Below are 18,810 nucleotides of genomic sequence, written 5' to 3'. Positions count from 1 at the left end.
GGTGCTCCGGTTTCCTCCCACAGTCCGAAAGACGTGCTGGTTAGGTGCATTGGCCGTGTTAAATTCTCCCTCAGTGTACCCGAATGGGCGCCGGAGTGAGGTGACTAGGGAATTTTCACAGTAACTTCATTGCAGTGTTAATGTAAGCCTACCTGGGACACTGATAAATAAACGTTAAAACTTTAAAGTGGAGTGTAAAAGGGGAAATTCTGAATACAAATTAAATGGCGGGATTGGGACAAAAGGGAGGTCAAATTTGCGAGGGGTAACTTTACAATAGCAGGAGATCTTCCATGCAGGGATGAATGAACATTTCAAATGGATTTACTCGGATAAGATTGCTGATAAGAACCCTTGAATAGTTTAAGAAGCAGCGAGATGCAGTAGTGTTGGGAGTATTGGATTGATTGAGTATTGGATTGAGTATTGGATTGAGTATTAGATGCAGTAGTGTTGGGAGTATTGGATTGCTCTGGGTGGGTGTATTGAGATGGATTGAATTTGCCTACCTCAAATCCATTCGCCTTGTGATCATCTGAAGCTCAAACAAAATGAAAGTATTAACAAAGGCAATGAAACTAAATGACAACCTATTATTATTCTCCATGTGTTTTTGTCCTGCATTTGTTAACTTGCATTGCACGTCATGTCATTAAATGCATGTTTCCGGTAAAGTTCCCTGAAAACAATGCATTCCATACAAAAATAATCGTTACTAACAGTGAGTGCTGAACATGGAAATAGTTTGTACGTTCGGTACTTTGATATTTATGGAATCTATAAACCTTTCATATGGGTTTATGGGAATGTTTCACATGAATTATTTCAGATGTCTAATGTTTAATTTTGCTTTAATGTATTTCGGCATCTAAAAGATGCTGTATTGTTAAATAAGGCACTTTATTTTAGAAATTGAGGCCTGGAGCCATTAAATGCTGATTTAATTACTTTTAAAAAAATTATTTAAAATTACTGTTTTTAGAAACATCCCTGTTACGAGCTAAGCCTATAAAACTGCAGCTTCTTATATAGCTTCCCGCTCATTAAGCTTGCAGCAAAACTGGATGGCAATAATAGGGAAAAATGGGTGATAGTAGATTACTGAGTGTCATAGCCGTGGATGTTACAAAAACAACCAAAGTAGCCAGTTTTTCTTTCTATTCATTCTGAGGATGTGGGTGTCGCTGGCTGGGCCAGCATTTATTGCCCAACCCTAATTGCCCTTGAACTGAGTGGCTCGTTAGGCTATAACAGAGGGCATTTTTAAGAGTCAACCGCACATCTGGCCGTGGGTCTAGTCACATGTAGGCCAGACCATCTATGGATGGCAGATTTCCTTCCCTAAAGGGCATTAGTGAACTAGATGGGTTTTTACAACAATCAATGATGGTTTCATGGTCACCTTTAGACTTTAATTTCCAGATTTTCTATTAAATTCAAATTTCACCATCTGCTGTGGTGGGATTCAAGCCCGGATCCGCAGAACATTACCCTGGGTATCTGGATTACTCGTCCAGTGATAAAATCACTATATCACCGCCTCCCCTTATTCAAGGTTGAAACACAGGAGTTTGATTAATATTTGTTAATGGGATAGAATGGTAACAGTACAGGAGGGAGACCATTTGACCCATCATGTTTGGCTCTCTGCAAGGGCAACAGAGCTAGTTGCATTCCCCCAACTTTTCCTGCATAGTTTTCTCTTCAGGTAATTAACTATCAAATACCTTGTTGAAAGCCAGGCTTGAATCTGCCTCCACCAGAAGCTCAGGCAGTGCATTCCAGATCCTTTGTAACCAACTAAAACAGGGTTCTAAACCTGGGAGCTCACAAAGACTCAATGGCTCAGTCCCTCGCTGAAACAGAGCACTTAGTTTAAGCAGTAACACTAGATTTAAACAGTTGGTTTGTAAATTGGCTTTGAGTGGTTTGCCTACGAGAGTTCCTCTCATTTGATGGTTTGTATTGCCTTTTTCTATGTGATTCGCTCGGACACAACTGTGTGACGCATATAGAATATTTCGATGGCTCCAGGGTAGCCCTGAAATGTGTTGCAGCTTGGCATTCCCCAGACAACCGTCTGTCGTTCATTGCCTAAATTTATACTCTGAGTGAAATCTGATTGCAATTATTAACACAAGCCCTCAAGCTTGGACCAAAGTAATTTGAACTCCTCTGCTGCTGCTTTGCTTCCTGTATTTAAAAATAAAATGATCGCTAAGTACAGCACTTGTTATTGTGGAATACTGCTGTGCTGCATTTGGAACTGGAGAGAGCACTCCTTCAGTCAGCTTTCTTGAATACAAGATTGTACGGCAAAGCTTTATTGCCTCATTTGCATTTTTCGAGTCCCATTGAAATGCAAAATCTCTGAAACGTACTCTTGCCAACCAAGGAATAAATCATACGAAAACGCATTAAATTATTCTGTCCTAAAGAAATAGCTCAATGGCTGATTGGGATTTTCATAATGTTTTTTCTCATCTTGTTCTCTTATTTTGTCTTCTAGTCATTGAGGATTTTGCGCAATTCAGATCTAAAGCCTTATATAATCTTCATTGCACCGCCTTCGCAGGAGAGACTGCGTGCAATGCTGACCAAGGAGGGGAAAAATCCTAAGGTAATATTTTTGTACCTTCTTTGTGCTCTTCAGAAGTCACAGAAGTGAGTTTAGACAGAACATGGTGTACATTTATTCAGAGAAAGCTGTTTCAAGGTCTGAGAATCGGAATTCCAGGGCTGGAGAGTAGAATTACTTTTTTTGTCTCGTTCCTCGTGCAGCGATTCCTTTTTGGATTTTGGGTCTTATTAGAAAAGATTATTCAGTAAAAGACTGTAAAAACTACATTATGAAAAGTGACTTCAAACAGATCTTAAACTTCCAGACCGCTGCGTAGGCTCAGAATTTGTATGGGTGGAGATTGTTTGGTACAATTAATTTTTCTACTAAAAAAGACAGTCTCATGCCATAGACACAGGGCAGGATATTGTGGTCCTGCTTGCCCCAGATCCCAAAATTCCTGCCCAAGATCAACAGACCTTTTGCTTGTCCGTCAAATTCTCCGTTCCACCTGTGACGTAGGGCGGCGCAGTGGTTAGCACTGCTGCCTCACGGCACCAGGGTTCGATTCCCAGCTTGAGTCACTGTCTTTGTGGAGTCTGCATGCTCTCTCTGTGTCTGCGTGGGTTTCCTCCCACAGTCCAAAGATGTGCAGGTTAGATTGATTGGCCATGATAAATTGCCCCTTAGTTTCAGGGGGACTAGGAGGGTGAATGTGTGGTGTTACGAGGATAGGACCTGGGTGGGACTGTTGTTAGTGCAGGCTCGATGGGCAAAATGGTCGCCTCCTGCACAGTAGATTCCATGACTATCTATGATGTGCTGGTTAGGTGCATTGGCCATGCTAAATTCTCCCTCAGTGTACCCGAACAGGCGCCGGAGTGCGGCGTCTAGGGGATTTTCACAGTAACTTTACTGCAGCATTAATGTAAGCCTACTTGTGACGTTAATAAATAAATGTATCCATGGTAGGTGGGATTGGCAGATTTGGGCAAAAGGCTTTCACCTTAATCTGCATTGTGATATCTTTCATCGCTTTGACCTTTTTTATCATTCGATGAGTATTTTGGTTCCTAGTTTTCATTTCATTTCACTTCACTGCTTTTGTTCCTTACTCTTGAAGTGATGTACAAAAAAAAGACACATTCCTCATGGTCTACCTCAGCACTTAAACAATCAGAAGATTTTAGGCGTGCAGTGGAAGTTCTATAATCCACTAAAATGGTGGGGGTGTAAATGGGGGGGGGGGGCGGCTTTTCCTTGCTCCCCAGTAATAATAAACCATCCACAAATTTTGAACATTGACAAATAGCACAGCACCATACCTCCGCACAGCAATGAGGTACAACATTAATGAAGTGAATTTCAATCCACCTCAGGCTGTAACGTAGATGGTGCAATGAAATGTGTTGTCCCACAAGAGCTCTGCCAGATAGTCGGGAGGTGAGTAATTGGAACAGATAATAGAGGATTCGCCGCGCATCCAGGAGGAGTGAATATAGGCAAACTACAATCATGTACTCCATTTCTAAACACACTCGATAAAAATTACAAAGCCAATAACAAAAATTGAGACATGCAAGGCAAAGAAGAATAGTCAAACATATTAATCCAATGCCCACTGAAGCCCACATCTATCTTATGAGTAATAGGTTGTGAAGATTATATCAGCTTACAGCTTGGCAACCGCTCTCATTACCTGGACAAGAACTTGCAATTAATATCACCTTTAACTAGTGAGCATTCAAAGACCCTTCATAGAATCATACAATCCCTACAGTGCAGAAGGAGGCCATTTGGCCCTTTGAGTCTGCGTCCACCACAATCCCACCCAGCCCTATTCCTGTAACCCTTCATATTTGCCCTGCTAATCCCCCTGACACTGAGGGACAATTTAGCATGGCGAATCAACCTAACCAGCACATCTTTGGAGCGTGGGAGGAAACTGAAACTGAACCCATGCAGACACAGGGAGAATGTACAAACTCCACACAGACAGTGACCCAAGGCCGGAATCGAACCCGGGTCCCTGGCGCTGTGAGGCAGCAGTGCTAACCACTGTGCCACCGTCCGCCCAATAGGATCATAGAAGAGTAATCTGAGAGAAATGGATACTGAGGCAAAGCAAACATTTGTGAATTATTACTGGGAGCAAGGAGAAGCTCCCCCCCCCCCGCCCACCACCACCATTTTAGTGGATTATAGAACTTCCACTGCATGCCTAACATCTTAAGATTGTTTAAGTGCTGAGGTAGACCATGAGGAATTTGTCTTTTTTTTTGCATATTGCTTCAAGATGGGAATTAATTAACATTGTTCCCGTTGAGGAAGCTTTAATCAGCTTCAGGTTGGAGCTGGAGACATGCTGTGCATGCTGATCTGGCAATTGCTTCGATAGAGGGAGTTTCGTCATGTCTCAGATGCTGGCATTTTTATTATGTTTCATTACACACTGAGAATACTTGATTTAGGATGATGGGACTTGTTAGACTTTGCGTTCCAGCTGTGTTTTCATGCTGCTTTTTTATTTTTCACTCCACTCCTTTGGGTATCTTTTGATGAGTTCTTAAATCCATGACTCCGCACATTGGAATTTGTGTCCTTGACTATCCTGTCGGAGGAATGTGCAGAGCAGAGACTGGGCACTGTGCCAAGCAGGAGGACAGCTGATGCTCCAGTTCCAATAGGTCACCTACGCAAACGTTCTTTGATATTTGTTTTCTGCACACCCTTCCTCTTTGGTAGGGTGCAGTGGATACCAAGCAAGCAGTAACTAGAATAAGAGGGCAAGGATAATACCTACGATTAATGTGCAGGAATAATTTTTCAGAATCTGTCATTGTCAATTTTTTAAATTTAATTAAGCCATATTTTATAATGGAAACCTTAAATTTTGTCAAGCTGTAATTACACACATTAGCCCATAGTTCTACTGCAAGAATTTAAACTGGGAGCAGCAAGACTTGTACCCTCACCACACTTCAACTCAAGGTTGTACTTGGTTTTGCCTCCTGTGGAGTGCCATGGGAAATCCACTCCATTATTGCAGTTATGCAAGGATCCAGCCATGGGCAACCCACCCTGTTTGTCATTTGCCTGCCGCAAATCGACACCCTCTGCAAAGACGTCATGTACCCCAATGGCACACAGCTGTTCCTCATCGCCATCACATTGGGCCCCCCCCCATTGCCTCTGGAAGCTCCCACTCTGCATGTCCAAAGATGTGCAGGCTGGGTTGATTGGCCATGCTGAATTGCCCCTTAGTGTCCCAGGATGCGTAGGTTAGAGGGGTGAGCAGGGTAAGTATTTGGGGTTACGGGGATAGGGCCTGGGTGGGATTGTTGTTGGTGCAGGCTCAATGAGCTGAATGGCCTCCTTCTGCACTGTTGGGATTCTATGTTCAACATCCAATACTGAATGAGCAAAACTTTCAAATGGTCAAATATTAGTAAGTACCAAGTCTTTGATTCCTGCCACTAACTCACTCCCTAGGCTAATCCCATCCCCCTCTCTGGCGGCTATCTAAGGCTGAACCAGACTGTCCGCAACTCGTGTCATTTGACCCCGAGATGAGCTTCTGACCTAAGCTTTACACCATCTAACAGTGCCCTTGTCCACCTCTGGGACATCAAAGAGAACAGTACAGGAACAGGCCCTTCAACTTACTATCCCATCTATTTTAGAGTTATCTGCAAATTTGGCTATAATACCTTCTATCTCTGTATCCAAGTCATTAATACAGATCTCTGCCTCCCTTCAAACTTATTTCTGAAGGCAGAGGTCTCTGGTAAGCTAAAATAAGGTCTTGCATGGTAACATTTGAAGCACTTGATTGGGGCAGACTCATCTATGAAGGGTGTGCGTGATAAACCTCAAGTATTGGCCAGGGATCGAATTTGATTGCCAATAGATGGCCGTGCAGAATCCGCTGTAGCAAATCTGATTAAATCCAACAGTTACTCTCTCGCCAGGACTCAGTACCTCTGCATAAATTTTCCACACAAGTGGCAAAATAAAAATTCAGGAGCGCGATTGTAAGTGCAGAGATTAAATGGATAATAGAAAATGATTCCTCGATAAAGATGTCCATTTAATAAATCATGCATCATTTGTTTATAAGATGTATATAAAAGGAAAGATATTTTAGAACATAGGACATAGAAAAAATACAGCACAAACAGGCCCTTCAGCCCACAAGTTGCGCCGGTCATGTCCCTACCTACCTAGGCTTATATATAGGCTTGCCTATAACCCTCAATCCTATTAAGTTCCATGTACTCATCCAGAAGTCTCTTAAAAGACCCTATCGAGTTTGCCTCCACCACCACTGATGGCAGCCGATTCCACTCACCCACCACCCTCTGAGTGAAAAACTTACCCCTGACATCTCCTCTGTACCTACTCCCCAGCACCTTAAACCAGTGTCCTCTCGTAGCAGCCATTTCAGCCCTGGGAAAAAGCCTCCGAGAATCCACCCGATCTATACCTCTCAACATCTTGTACACCTCTGTCAGGTCACCTCTCATCCTTCGTCTCTCCAAGGAGAAAAGACCGAGCTCCCTCAACCTATCCTCATAAGGCATGCCAACCAATCCAGGGAACATCCATGTAAATCTTCTCTGCACCCTTTCAATAATTTCCACATCCCTCCTGTAATGAGGCGACCAGAACTGAGCACAGTACTCCAAGTGGGGTCTGACGAGGGTCTTATAAAGCTGCATCATTATCTCCCGACTCCTAAACTCAATCCCTCGATTGATGAAGGCCAGCACACCATACGCCTTCTTAACCACCTCCTCTACATGCGAGGCCGATTTAAGAGTCCTATGGACCCGGACCCCAAGGTCCTTCTGATCCTCTACACTGCTAAGAGTCTTGCCCTTGATATTATACTACTCCATCCCATTTGACCTGCCAAAATGGACCACTACACATTTATCTGGGTTGAGGTCCATCTGCCACTTCTCCGCCCAGTCTTGCATCCTATCTATGTCACGCTGCAGCTTCTGACATCCCTCCAAACTATCCACAACACCACCAACCTTCGTGTCATCGGCAAACTTACCAACCCATCCCTCCACTTCCTCATCCAGGTCATTTATGAAAATGACAAACAGCAAGGGTCCCAGAACAGATCCCTGGGGCACTCCACTGGTGACTGACCTCCATTCAGAAAAAGACCCACCTACAACCACTCTCTGCCTTCTGCAGGCAAGCAAGTTCTGGATCCACAAGGCAACAGTCCCTTGGATCCCATGCCCTCTTACTTTCTCGAGAAGTCTTGCATGGGGGACCTTATCGAACGCCTTGCTGAAGTCCATGTAAACCACATCTACCGCTTTTGCTTTGTCAATGTGTTTAGTCACATTTTCAAAGAACTCCACCAGGCTCGTAAGGCACGATTTGGCTTTGACAAAGCCGTGCTGACTACTTTTGAGCATACTAAACTTCTCTAAATGTTCACAAATCCTGTCCCTCAGGATCTTCTCCATCAACTTGCCAACCACTGAGGTTAGACTCACCAGTCGGTAATTTCCTGGGCTATCCCTATTCCCTTTCTTGAATATAGGAACCACATCTGCAATCCTCCGGCACCTCTCCTGTCTCCATCAACGACACAAAGATCATCGCCAGAGGCTCTGCAATCTTTTCCCTCGCCTCCCACAGTAACCTGGGGTACATCCCATCTGGTCCCGGCGACTTATCTATCTTGATGCTATTCAAAATTTCCAACACCACCTCTTTCTTAAAGTCCACATACTCAATCTTTTCAGTCCACCTCAATCCCGTAGTACAACCACCCAGGTCTTTTTCCACCGTGAATACAGAGGTAAAATATTCATTAAGCACCTCTGCTATTTCTTCCGGTTCTGTACAGACCTGGAGTGCCCCAGGGATCTGTTCTGGGACCCTTGCTGTTTGTCATTTTCATAAATGACCTGGATGAGGAAGTGGAGGGATGGGTTGGTAAGTTTGCCGACGACACGAAGGTTGGTGTTGCGGATAGTTTGGAAGGATGTCAGAAGCTGCAGCGTGACATAGGATGCAAGACTGGGCGGAGAAGTGGCAGATGGACTTCAACCCGGATAAATGTGTAGTGGTCCATTTTGGCAGGTCAAATGGAATGAAGGAGTATAATATCAAGGGTAAGACTCTTAGCAGCCCTGTTTGGCGGGGGAGAGAGTAAGATAGCTCGGGTAGTTGCAGACAGATTTCATTTTCCATCAAGCGTCTCTTAGCAATTTCTGACCTACCCTTTAGTGAACTATTGTAGCAAGAATGGCCTTTTGCTGTGTCTGCGGTTTGTGCAGCCATGGAGAAAGTAGATGGACAGTGGGCAGCACTGTGGCACAATGGTTAGCACTGCTGCCTCATATCTAGAGAGACCTGGCGTCAATTCCCGGTTTGGGTCACTGTGTGGAGTTTGCACGTTCTCCCCGTGTCTGCGTGGGTTTCCTCCGGGTGCTCCGGTTTCCTCCCACAGTCCAAAGATGTGCGGGTTAGGCGCATTGGCCGTGCTAAATTGCCCCTTAGTGTCCCAGGATGCATAAATTAGATGGATTAGCGGGGAAATTTATATGTGGGGTTTATGGGAATAGGGCCTGGGTGGGATTGTGGTTGGTGCAGGCTCGATGGGCCGAATGGCCTCCTCCTGCACTGTAGGGATTCTATTCTATGATTTTCGTTTTTGTGTTGCAGCCTGAAGATCTGCGGGACATTATAGAAAAGGCCAGGGAAATGGAACAAAATTACGGCCACTACTTTGACGCAGCTGTGGTTAACACGGACTTGGAAAAGGCATACCAGGAGTTAATTCGTCTGATCAACAAGCTTGACACGGAGCCGCAGTGGGTTCCATCCACGTGGCTGCGGTGAAAAATAAACCATCGGGTGGCAAAGTCCGCTTGCCGGCAGTTTGGCAGAAAGTGATCATTGATGGGAGTCACAGAACGGGGGGAGAATTAACAAAATATTTGACATTCCATTTCACACCAGCACTTGGCGGTAGAAATATTCATGTAATTACTATTCTGCTAACTATTTATAATGTAAATATAGATACACTTCTGACATTAGCTATCTTTGAATCACCCTGTACATAACCCTGGGTCCAGGTTGTACTGATTTAAGCTTTTAGGTGTGGAATTTTTTTATATTTTTTTTAGGTTACAGCCTTGCTGGAGGATTGCTTATGACGAGCACTGTTCCTCGAGCCTTTCGTGTGGACTAAGTATGCAGACGACAGAGTATATTTTTATGAAAGAAAATAGAATTCACAAATTCCACCATATAGATTTTATATTAAAATAGACATTTTGCATTCCTCCGAGCGGGAAAAACACTACGTTGGAGCAAGTCAGAGGATTGCTCAGTTGGAAGGCGTGATAGTTTTAAATTTTTAAAAGATGTGTTTGTGAGGACCTGATTTGTGCAGACTAATAAAATTGCCTCTTACGATCAGAACATTTGATCAAAGACTGGAATAGAATTATTAAATATAACTACTGTAAAGCAATAATTGGCACAGCTGGCATCCCAAACAGCTGCCTTTTTCAAAAAATAATCGTCAAATGTGAATGTTTTAATTTAAGGTAACGCGCAAGTCCTGTTGGAATCTTTTCACGAGCGATTTTGATTAGTAACGATATTTTTGTGCTTTTTTTGGAGAATAAAGTTTTTTAAACACTGGAATTTTGTGACGGTTCATAGCTGGAATTGGCTGAACAGTCTCCAAGTGGATGATGTATGTTTTAATTTTTGTCGAGACTGTATTTTGTACACTTTATTTTCCCAGTATTAAACTAACAGTGCGGAGGCATTGGACAAATGGTGTGGCCTTTCCACCCTTGATGCTTCTCTGCTTGGACTAAAGCACAGCGGCATCCGTGAAAGGCTGAAGTGATGCAGACTTAGGAGGCAAGTGGGATATTATTGGTGGAGAAAGATTGGTGGGTTGACATGCCAAAAGACGTGCAACCTCTGTGGCCTCAGTCAAGTTAATGTGACAGGCATTTGGATGTGGTATCTGTAAATGATGCCCATTTTAACTCGAGAGGTCCACCTATGAGGGGTACAATCTAAGCCTGTCATATGTACCTGCATTCACACGTTTAAAAACTATTTTCAGAGCCTTGACTGCACACACAATGTTGTAAAATTGTATTTGTAGATTTTCAATAAAACAAATCACTCCTGGCTGACGTCTGGTTGCATTGTCACTTCCTGAGCTCTGATGTAGAGTCGGCGTTGGACTGGGGTGGGCACAGTAAGATGTCTCTCAACACCACGTTAAAGTCCAACAGGTTTATTTGGTAGTTTTTTTTTGGAAGTTCTTCCTGAGGTCACCAGTGTTCTGCAAAAAAAAAGGCCCATTTATGAGAATCAACAGTTCCAAGTAGATCATCGAAACCCTACAGTGCAGAAGGAGGCCATTCGGCCCATCGAGTCTGCACTGATAACAAGCCCACCCAATCCCTGTAAATTTGACACTCCCATATTTATATACAGGTGAGGCTCCCTGATTGGGCAGGCAATCGTTAACTCAATCAGGGAACTCATACTCCAAGCGGCCAACCTCATGGGCCTTGTTGAAGTCATTACAGTGGGATTGGATTTCTGACTGAAAGCCATTTCACTTTTGCCATGCTGTCTGTATTTTCAACAGCAAGTTAATCATTAAAATAATGTGCACTCGTGTAAGGAATCCTATTTCAGAGTCTTGTGCAAAGAGCCTGTTGCCACTCGTTTATCAGTAAGCATTAACTTGTCGCTTGCATGAATTGGGAGGCCGTATCTCATTGCATCCAAGCATCATAAATGAGTTTGTACAATAGATAATGGAATTGGTCCGGGATGTGGGGAGCTGAGAATGTGCGCAATTATATAAATTAGCCTGTAGCACTTCAAATTTAACAAATTATTTGAGTCAAAATTAAGCTACTTCCCCATGCTGTGACTGGCAGTGCTTTGAAAGTTGCTACAACTTGGAAACTGATCAAGCTGTAATTATCAGCGTGCTTGATAAGAGGAAGTCAATTCTAAATGTGTTTTGATAAAAATGATAGCGTGTGGAAACAAATGAGTTATTGGATGAATGTTACACATTGCAATGCACAATGGGGGTTTTTTTTTCCAAAGAGCTTTTTTCTCGGTTCAAAAACCTCAGCACCCCCTCTGCCACCACCTCACCCCTCCATTCACTGGAGTTACCAAGTGAGGGTCAGTCATTTTCCCTCAGGCTGCAAGTGCAGTTTCCCTGAGCCTCTCTTGGTGACACAGTGGTTGGCACTGCTGCCTTACAGCGCCAGGGGCCCGGGTTCGATTCCCGGCTCCCTCACCATGTCTGTGTGGGTTTCCTCCCACAGTCTGAAATGTGCTGGTTAGGTGCGTTGGCCATGCTAAATTCTCCCTTAGTGTAGGTGCAGGAATGTGGTGACTAGAGGATTTTCACAGTAACTTCATTGCAGAGTTAATGGAAGCCTACTTGTGACACTAATAAATAAACTTTAAAAAAAACTAAACCTCTCCTGTTAGTTAGTTTGCCAGAAATCCGGCAACAGTTCATCTATGACCCAGAACAAATGAAGGGACAAGAATAGTTCATCTCTGAACTTAAAAAATGTTTGCATGTGTTGACTTATTTTTGCAATGCTGTGTACTTAATTTTGAAAGTTTGAATTATATGGAGAGGCCGGGATTTTTTTCCCTGGAGCTTAGGAGCGATGACCTTATAGAGGTTTATAAAATCATGAGAGGCATAGGTAAGGTGAATAGGTAAGGTGAATAGCCAAGGTATTTTCCTCCAGGTAGGGGAATCCAAAGCTAGAGGGCATAGGTTAAAGATGAAAGATTTAAAAGGGATCTTGGGGGTAACTTTTTCACACACAGGGCAGTGCTTGTATGGAATGAGCTGTCAGAGACGGTAGAGGTGGGTACAATTACAACATTTAAAAGACATTTGGCTAGGTACATGGATGGGAAAGGTTTCGAGGGATATGGGCCAAACGCAGGCAAATGGGACTAGTTCAATTTCGGAAACCTGGTTGGCATGGACGAGTAGGGCTGAAGGGCCTGTTTCCCTGCTGCATATCTCTGTGACTATGAAAGCCACATAAAGAAAATTAATAGGATATTCTGGCTTCTCAGTTTTTTTGACAGAAAATCTGTGATTGACTTCTCCATTCTCTAGCTAGTCGGAGTCATATTAGCGACTAGGAGGTGTCTTTCCGAAGATTCTAGAGGCAAACTTGTGCTCCTTAGCTGCTGGCTGTTAGCAATGCCTCACAGGTGCAAGCTGTCCTGTTAACCTAACGAAGTGACTGGAGGTGCGGTTGGGGGAAGGGAGGCAGGGGTGGCCAAGAGCCTGTAGTCGAACTTACTAAAAATGTTACTTGTGGGAATATTAATTTTCTTTTGTTACTCACGTACAAGAGAGAACACAAAACCAACTGGCCCATTAAACCTGCGGGGAGTATCATTTTATTTCCAGGATTTTGTGTGTATTTTTGAATCAGGAGAGTGAGGCAACACTGAAGGATTACACATTAACTCATTAATGGCACAAGTCAAATAGATAACATTGCCTTCACCTGAGCTAGAGGGAATCATTTTTCAGGATGGCACAGTGGTTAGCACTGCTGCCTCACAGCGCCAGGGACCCGGGTTCAATTCCGGCCTTAGGTCACTGTCTGGAGTTTGCACATTCTCCCCAATTCTGCGTGGGTTTCCTCCGGGTGCTTCGGTTTCCTCCCACACTCCAAAGATGTGCAGGTTAGGTGGATTGGCTATGCTAAATTGCCCCTTAGTGTCGGGGGGACTAGCTGGGGTAAATGCATGGTGTATGGGGATAGGGCCTGGGTGGAATTGTGGTCGGTGCAGATATGATGGGCCGAATGGCCTCCTCTACACTAGGGATTCTATGATTCACAGCCTGACCACCTGACTACAGGTGAGAGTAGGAAAACAACATATTGTGACAATACAAATCCATTGCATATCTTTCAAATCCATCACAAATCAAGAACCCATTAATATTATTAGACTATTTTAAAACAGTACTTCATAAATCTGTTTTTTTACTTTTGTTAACTGCCATAATACTTTACAATTGCACCATTTCCGGGTGGCACAGTGGTTAGCACTGCTGTCTCACAGCGCCAGGGACCTGGAGTTGATTCCTGGCTTGGGTCACACTCTGTGTGGAGTTTGCACATTCTCCCTGTGTCTGCAAATGTTTCCTCCGGCTGCTCCGGTTTCCTCCCACAGTCCAAAAGACGTGCTGGTTAGGTGCATTGGCCATGCTAAATTCTCTTGGTGTACCCGAACAGCTGCAGGAATGTGGCAACTAGGAGATTTTCACAGTAACTTCATTGCAGTGTTAATGTAAGCCTACTTGTGATGAATAAATAAACTTTAAAACTTTCCTTTTTGTTGCGCTTAAAACAGCTTAATAATTTTCCTAAATAAGAACACAGAAATCCTATATGTGAACAACACTCGAGATATTTGCCTGTTTTTTGTTTGAACTTGCCTGCGTTTCTGTCATCCACCAAGGACTGTCTCCAATCATTAATTTAGAGTTTGACAATGGCCCTAAAATGTGGCACTCCAGTTTCACTCCAGTGTTTAAGTAATGTCAGATGTACTTGCGACAGTATGCTGTTTGAACAATTCTTTTCCCACTTGATGCTGAAGTGTTCAGTCAATTTTGTGCTTGAAACACCTCCCACTCTGAAGTTCTGGTGCTTCTCTTGATGTGGAGATGCCGGCGTTGGACTGGGGTAAACACAGTAAGAGTTTTAACAACACCAGGTTAAAGTCCAACAGGTTTATTTGGTAGCAAATGCCATTAGCTTTCGGAGCGCTGCTCCTTCGTCAGATGGAGTGGAAATCTGCCTCGTTGGCTGTAGAGATCTGCATTCTAATCAGTATTCTGTAACTTGATTTTGTGTCTCTGTGCCCTGTTTGAGAGCAGATTTCCACTCCATCTGACGAAGGAGCAGCGCTCCGAAAGCTAATGGCATTTGCTACCAAATAAACCTATTGGACTTTAACCTGGTGTTGTTCAAACTCTCTCTGTGCTTCTCCTGAGAGCAGCTGAAGGTCATCCTGATACATTGCCCGGCATGCAATGAAGAATGAACCGCCAGCTGGATGCTACCCTCTGGTGGACATGTAAGGACATCTCGGGAAGATTTGGGGAACTGACTTGCACTGTGCAAAATTTGTTTTATGCCTATTTTTCACTTTGCCCAACTTTGTGTCCTCTGCCTAAAACACTCAAACTTAGTTTCGTTTAGTTTATTAGTGTCACAAGTAGGCTTACATTAACACTGTAATGAAGTTACTGTGAAAATTCCCTAGTCGCCACGCTCTGGTACCTGTTCAGGTACACTGGGAGAATTCAGCACGGCCAATGCACCTAACCCATACATCTTTGGACTGTGGGAAGGAACCAGAGCAGCCGGAGGAAACCCATGCAGACACGGGGAGAACGTGCAGACTGCACACAGACAGTGAGTGTCCTGAGGCTGGGAATTGAACCCAGGTCCCTGGCACTGAGGCAGCAGCGCTAACCACTGTGCCATCGTGCTGCCCTAGAGGTGTTACGGGTGAGATTTTTGACAGTTCTTTTGAAAGGAAGTGGAACAGTGCTATTTGCGTTATCAGCAAATCTCGGGGTGAGAAATGGGATGTTGGATGATCATGGGTTTCATGGAAAAGGGGTTGAGGGAGCAGGGAGGTTTTGGTTTAGTGAAAGAGAAGAGGGGGACACCATTTTAAAAAACCTTGCAAAAATACATGTGTCACACAAAGCAGTCAATTAAATTAGTATCCTGGATAAGTACAGAAAGGAAAACCTATTCTCATTACAATTTATGGGTGATGCAGATAGCTTCAATACTTACAGGTTAGAGAAGAGATGGGGCGGCACAGTGGTTAGCACTGCTGCCTCACAGTGCCAGGGACCCGGGTTCGAGTCCCAGCTCGGGTCACTATGCAGAGTTTGCACGTTCTCCCCGTGTCTCCATGGGTTTCCTCCGGGTGCTCCGGCTTCCTCCCACAGTCCGAAAGACATACTGATGAGGTCCAGCATGGATTCATGAGAGGAAAGTTGTGTTTGATGAACTTACTGGATTTTTATGAAGATGTGACTAGTGCGGTTGACGGAGGGGAACCGGTGGATGCGGTGTTTTTGGATTTCCAAAAGGCATTCGATAAGGTGCCTCACAAAAGGTTGCTGCAGAAGATTGGGGCACACGGAGTTGGGGGTAGGGTGTTAGCGTGGATTGAGGATTGGCTATCCAACAGGAAGCAGAGAGTTGGAATAAATGGGTGCTTTTCTGGTTGGCAGATGGTGACTAGTGGTGTGCCGCAGGGATCGGTACTGGGGCCTCAAGTGTTTACTATTTACATAGATGATCTAGAGGAGGGGACTGAGTGTATGGTAACAAAGTTTGCTGACGACACGATAAGTGGGAAAGTGAATTGCGTGGAGGACGCGGAAGGTCTGCAGAGAGATTTGGACAGGCTGAGTGAGTGGGCGAGGATCTGGCAGATGGAGTATAACGTTGGCAAATGCGAGGTTATTCACTTTGGAAGAAATAATAGCAAACTGGATTCTTATTTAAATGGAAAAAAATTACAACATGCTACTGTGCAAAGGTACCTGGGGGTCCTTGTGCATGAGTCGCAAAACCTCAGTCTGCAGGTACAACAGGTGATCAAGAAGGCAAATAGGATGTTGGCATTTATCACGAGGGGGATAGAATATAAAAGCAGGGAAGCCTTGCTGCATCTGTACAAGGCATTGGCGAGGCCGCAGCTGGAATATTGTGTGCAGCTTTGGTCCCCTTACTTGCGAAAGGATATATTGGCCTTGGAGGGAGTGCAAAGAAGGTTCACCAGGTTGATGCTGGAGATGAGGGGTGTAGATTATGAGAAGAGATTGAGCAGATTAGGTTTGTACTCGTTGGAGTTTAGAAGGCTGAGGGGTGATCTTATAGAGGCATATAAGATCATGAAGGGATAGGGTAGAAGTGGAGAGATTCTTTCCACTTAGAAAGGAAACCAGAACTAGAGGGCACAGCCTCAAAATAAAGGGGGGTCAGTTTAGGACAGAGTTGAGGAGGAACTTCTTCTCTCAGAGGGTGGTGAATCTCTGGAATTTTCTGCCCACTGAAGCGGTGGAGGCTACCTCGTTGAATATGTTTAAGCCACGGATAGATGGATTTCTGATCGGTAAGGGAATTAAGGGTTATGGGGAGCAGGTGGGTAAGTGGAACTGATTCACTTCAGATCAGCCATGATCTTATTGAATGGCGGGGCAGGCTTAAGGGGCTAGATGGCCTACTCCTGCTCCTATTTCTTGTGTTCTTATTGGCTATGCTAAATTCTTCCCCAGTGTCCCCGAACAGGCACCAGAGTGTTGCAACTAGCGGATTTTCACACTCCCAGGCAGCGCATTCCAGACCGTCACCGTCCTCTGGGTAAAAAGGTTTTTCCTCACATACCCCCTAAATCTCCTGCCCCTCACCTTGAACCTATGTCCCCTCCTGACTGACTCTTCAACTAAGGGGAACAGCTGCTCCTTATCCACCCTGTCCATGTCTCTCAATCTTGTACACCTCGATCAGGTCGCCCCTCAGTCTTCTCTGCTCCAACAAAAACAACCCAAGCCTATCCAACCTCTCTTCATAACTTAAATGTTCCATCCCAGTGTTAATGTAAGCTTACTTGTAACACCAATAAATAAACTTTTTAAAAAGGGACAAAATCTCAATGAGATGCAGTAAGAACAGACAACAATGTAGGAAATATTAACGTTAAATTTAAATAAAACTGCCATTAAAATACAATGTGTTTTTTATTTTAGCTTTAGTTCCTCAATTAAATGTTTCCTATTTCTCCTTTAAGTGAAACACACCAATAAACCCAGACTTTATAATGGGATTTACTCAAAGTGTAAACATGACATGATCTGAATGTGTTACCGAAGCAACATTTGAACAGAAGCAATTTCACGGTAGGTATAATTAATTTATGATTCCTGCTTCATCGGCTGAAATAAATGCACAGATTAAGATATTTACACATTTCTTGTCTGCAATACTGGTTAATTAAACTTTTGTATGCTGCCCTCTTATGGACACAGTAAGAAGTCTCAAAACATCAGGTTAAAGTCTAACAGGTTTATTTGGAATCACGAGCTTTCGGAGCGCTGCTCCTTCACCTGATGAAGGAGCAGCGCTCCACAAGCTCTTGATTCCAAATAAACTTGTTGGACTTAAACCTGTTGGACTTTAACCTGATGTTTTAAGACTTCTTACTGTGCCCACCCCAATCCAACACCGACATCTCCACATCATGGCTGCCCTCTTATGGTCAGTTAAGTTCTCAACATTTGGCAATTCTTTTGTTCAATTTAAATGCAATATAATTTAAGTGATAGATATAGCAATTAGCTGGGTTTATGAACACAATTTGTCATCCAAATTTCCTTCAATGAATATAATGTGAGTTTATGAAGAATAAAGAAGGGAAGTATAGTTAAACATTTAACAGCAATATTCCAGGTGTGGCCTCACCAAGGCCCTGTATAATTGCAGCAAGACATTTCTGCTCCTGTACTTGAATCATCTCGCTATGAAGGTCAACATACCATTTGCCTTATCACCTGCTGCACCTGCATGCTTTTTCATTTATTAAATTCAGGTAATTCGTCAAAGTAATGTTGACACTTACTTTCTGGCAGTTGAATTGCCAACCTTGCCTCATAAGTTAACCCATCCGTCCCTGGTACTAGTCTAATAAATCTATGCAGGTTATGGGTTTTCTATCACTTATTACACACATCAGCAGTTTATGATTAACTCTTCAATTAAACCACCACATACAAGTAACATAATTCCAGCTGATAGCACATTTTGTGTATCCTACTGTTTATGTTCTATGGTTTTCACATTGTGATAAAATTGAACTGTAGCTATTGTGTTCCTAACTTAAGCACAGAGTGAAAAAGGATGTGTCCCAAGTTATTCTTGTATTTTTCCAATTATAGAATCATACAGGTAGAAACATCTGAACTCCCACCTAATCCCATCTACCAGCACTTGGCCCATAGCCCTGAATGTTATAGCATGCCAAGTGCTCATCCAGATACTTTTTAAAGGATGTGAGGCAACCCGCCTCTACCACCTCCCAGGCAGCGCATTCCAGACCATCACCGCCCTCTGTTTAAAAGGTTTTTC

The 18,810-nt window shown here is 43.7% G+C and overlaps 1 protein-coding gene across 3 annotated transcripts in view; it reads left to right on the top strand.

The window, feature by feature from the left end:
- The window catches only part of LOC144506951 (protein PALS1-like), a 110,663-nt gene extending 99,885 nt beyond the window's left edge, over nt 1-10,778 (top strand). For all 3 annotated transcript variants that reach the window (XM_078233379.1, XM_078233381.1, XM_078233380.1), the window contains exons 13-14: nt 2,510-2,620; nt 9,260-10,778. In XM_078233379.1, the coding sequence (XP_078089505.1) occupies nt 2,510-2,620; nt 9,260-9,436 (288 nt within the window). In that variant the 3' untranslated portion in view covers nt 9,437-10,778. The remainder of the gene's footprint in view (nt 1-2,509; nt 2,621-9,259) is intronic.
- Nucleotides 10,779-18,810: the final 8,032 nt, after the last annotated feature.

Source organism: Mustelus asterias, chromosome 18 (assembly GCF_964213995.1).
Source record: "Mustelus asterias chromosome 18, sMusAst1.hap1.1, whole genome shotgun sequence".
NCBI lineage: Eukaryota > Metazoa > Chordata > Chondrichthyes > Carcharhiniformes > Triakidae > Mustelus > Mustelus asterias.
The sequence above is the reverse complement of the archived record's forward strand: the minus strand, read 5'-3'. Positions and strand labels throughout refer to the sequence as shown.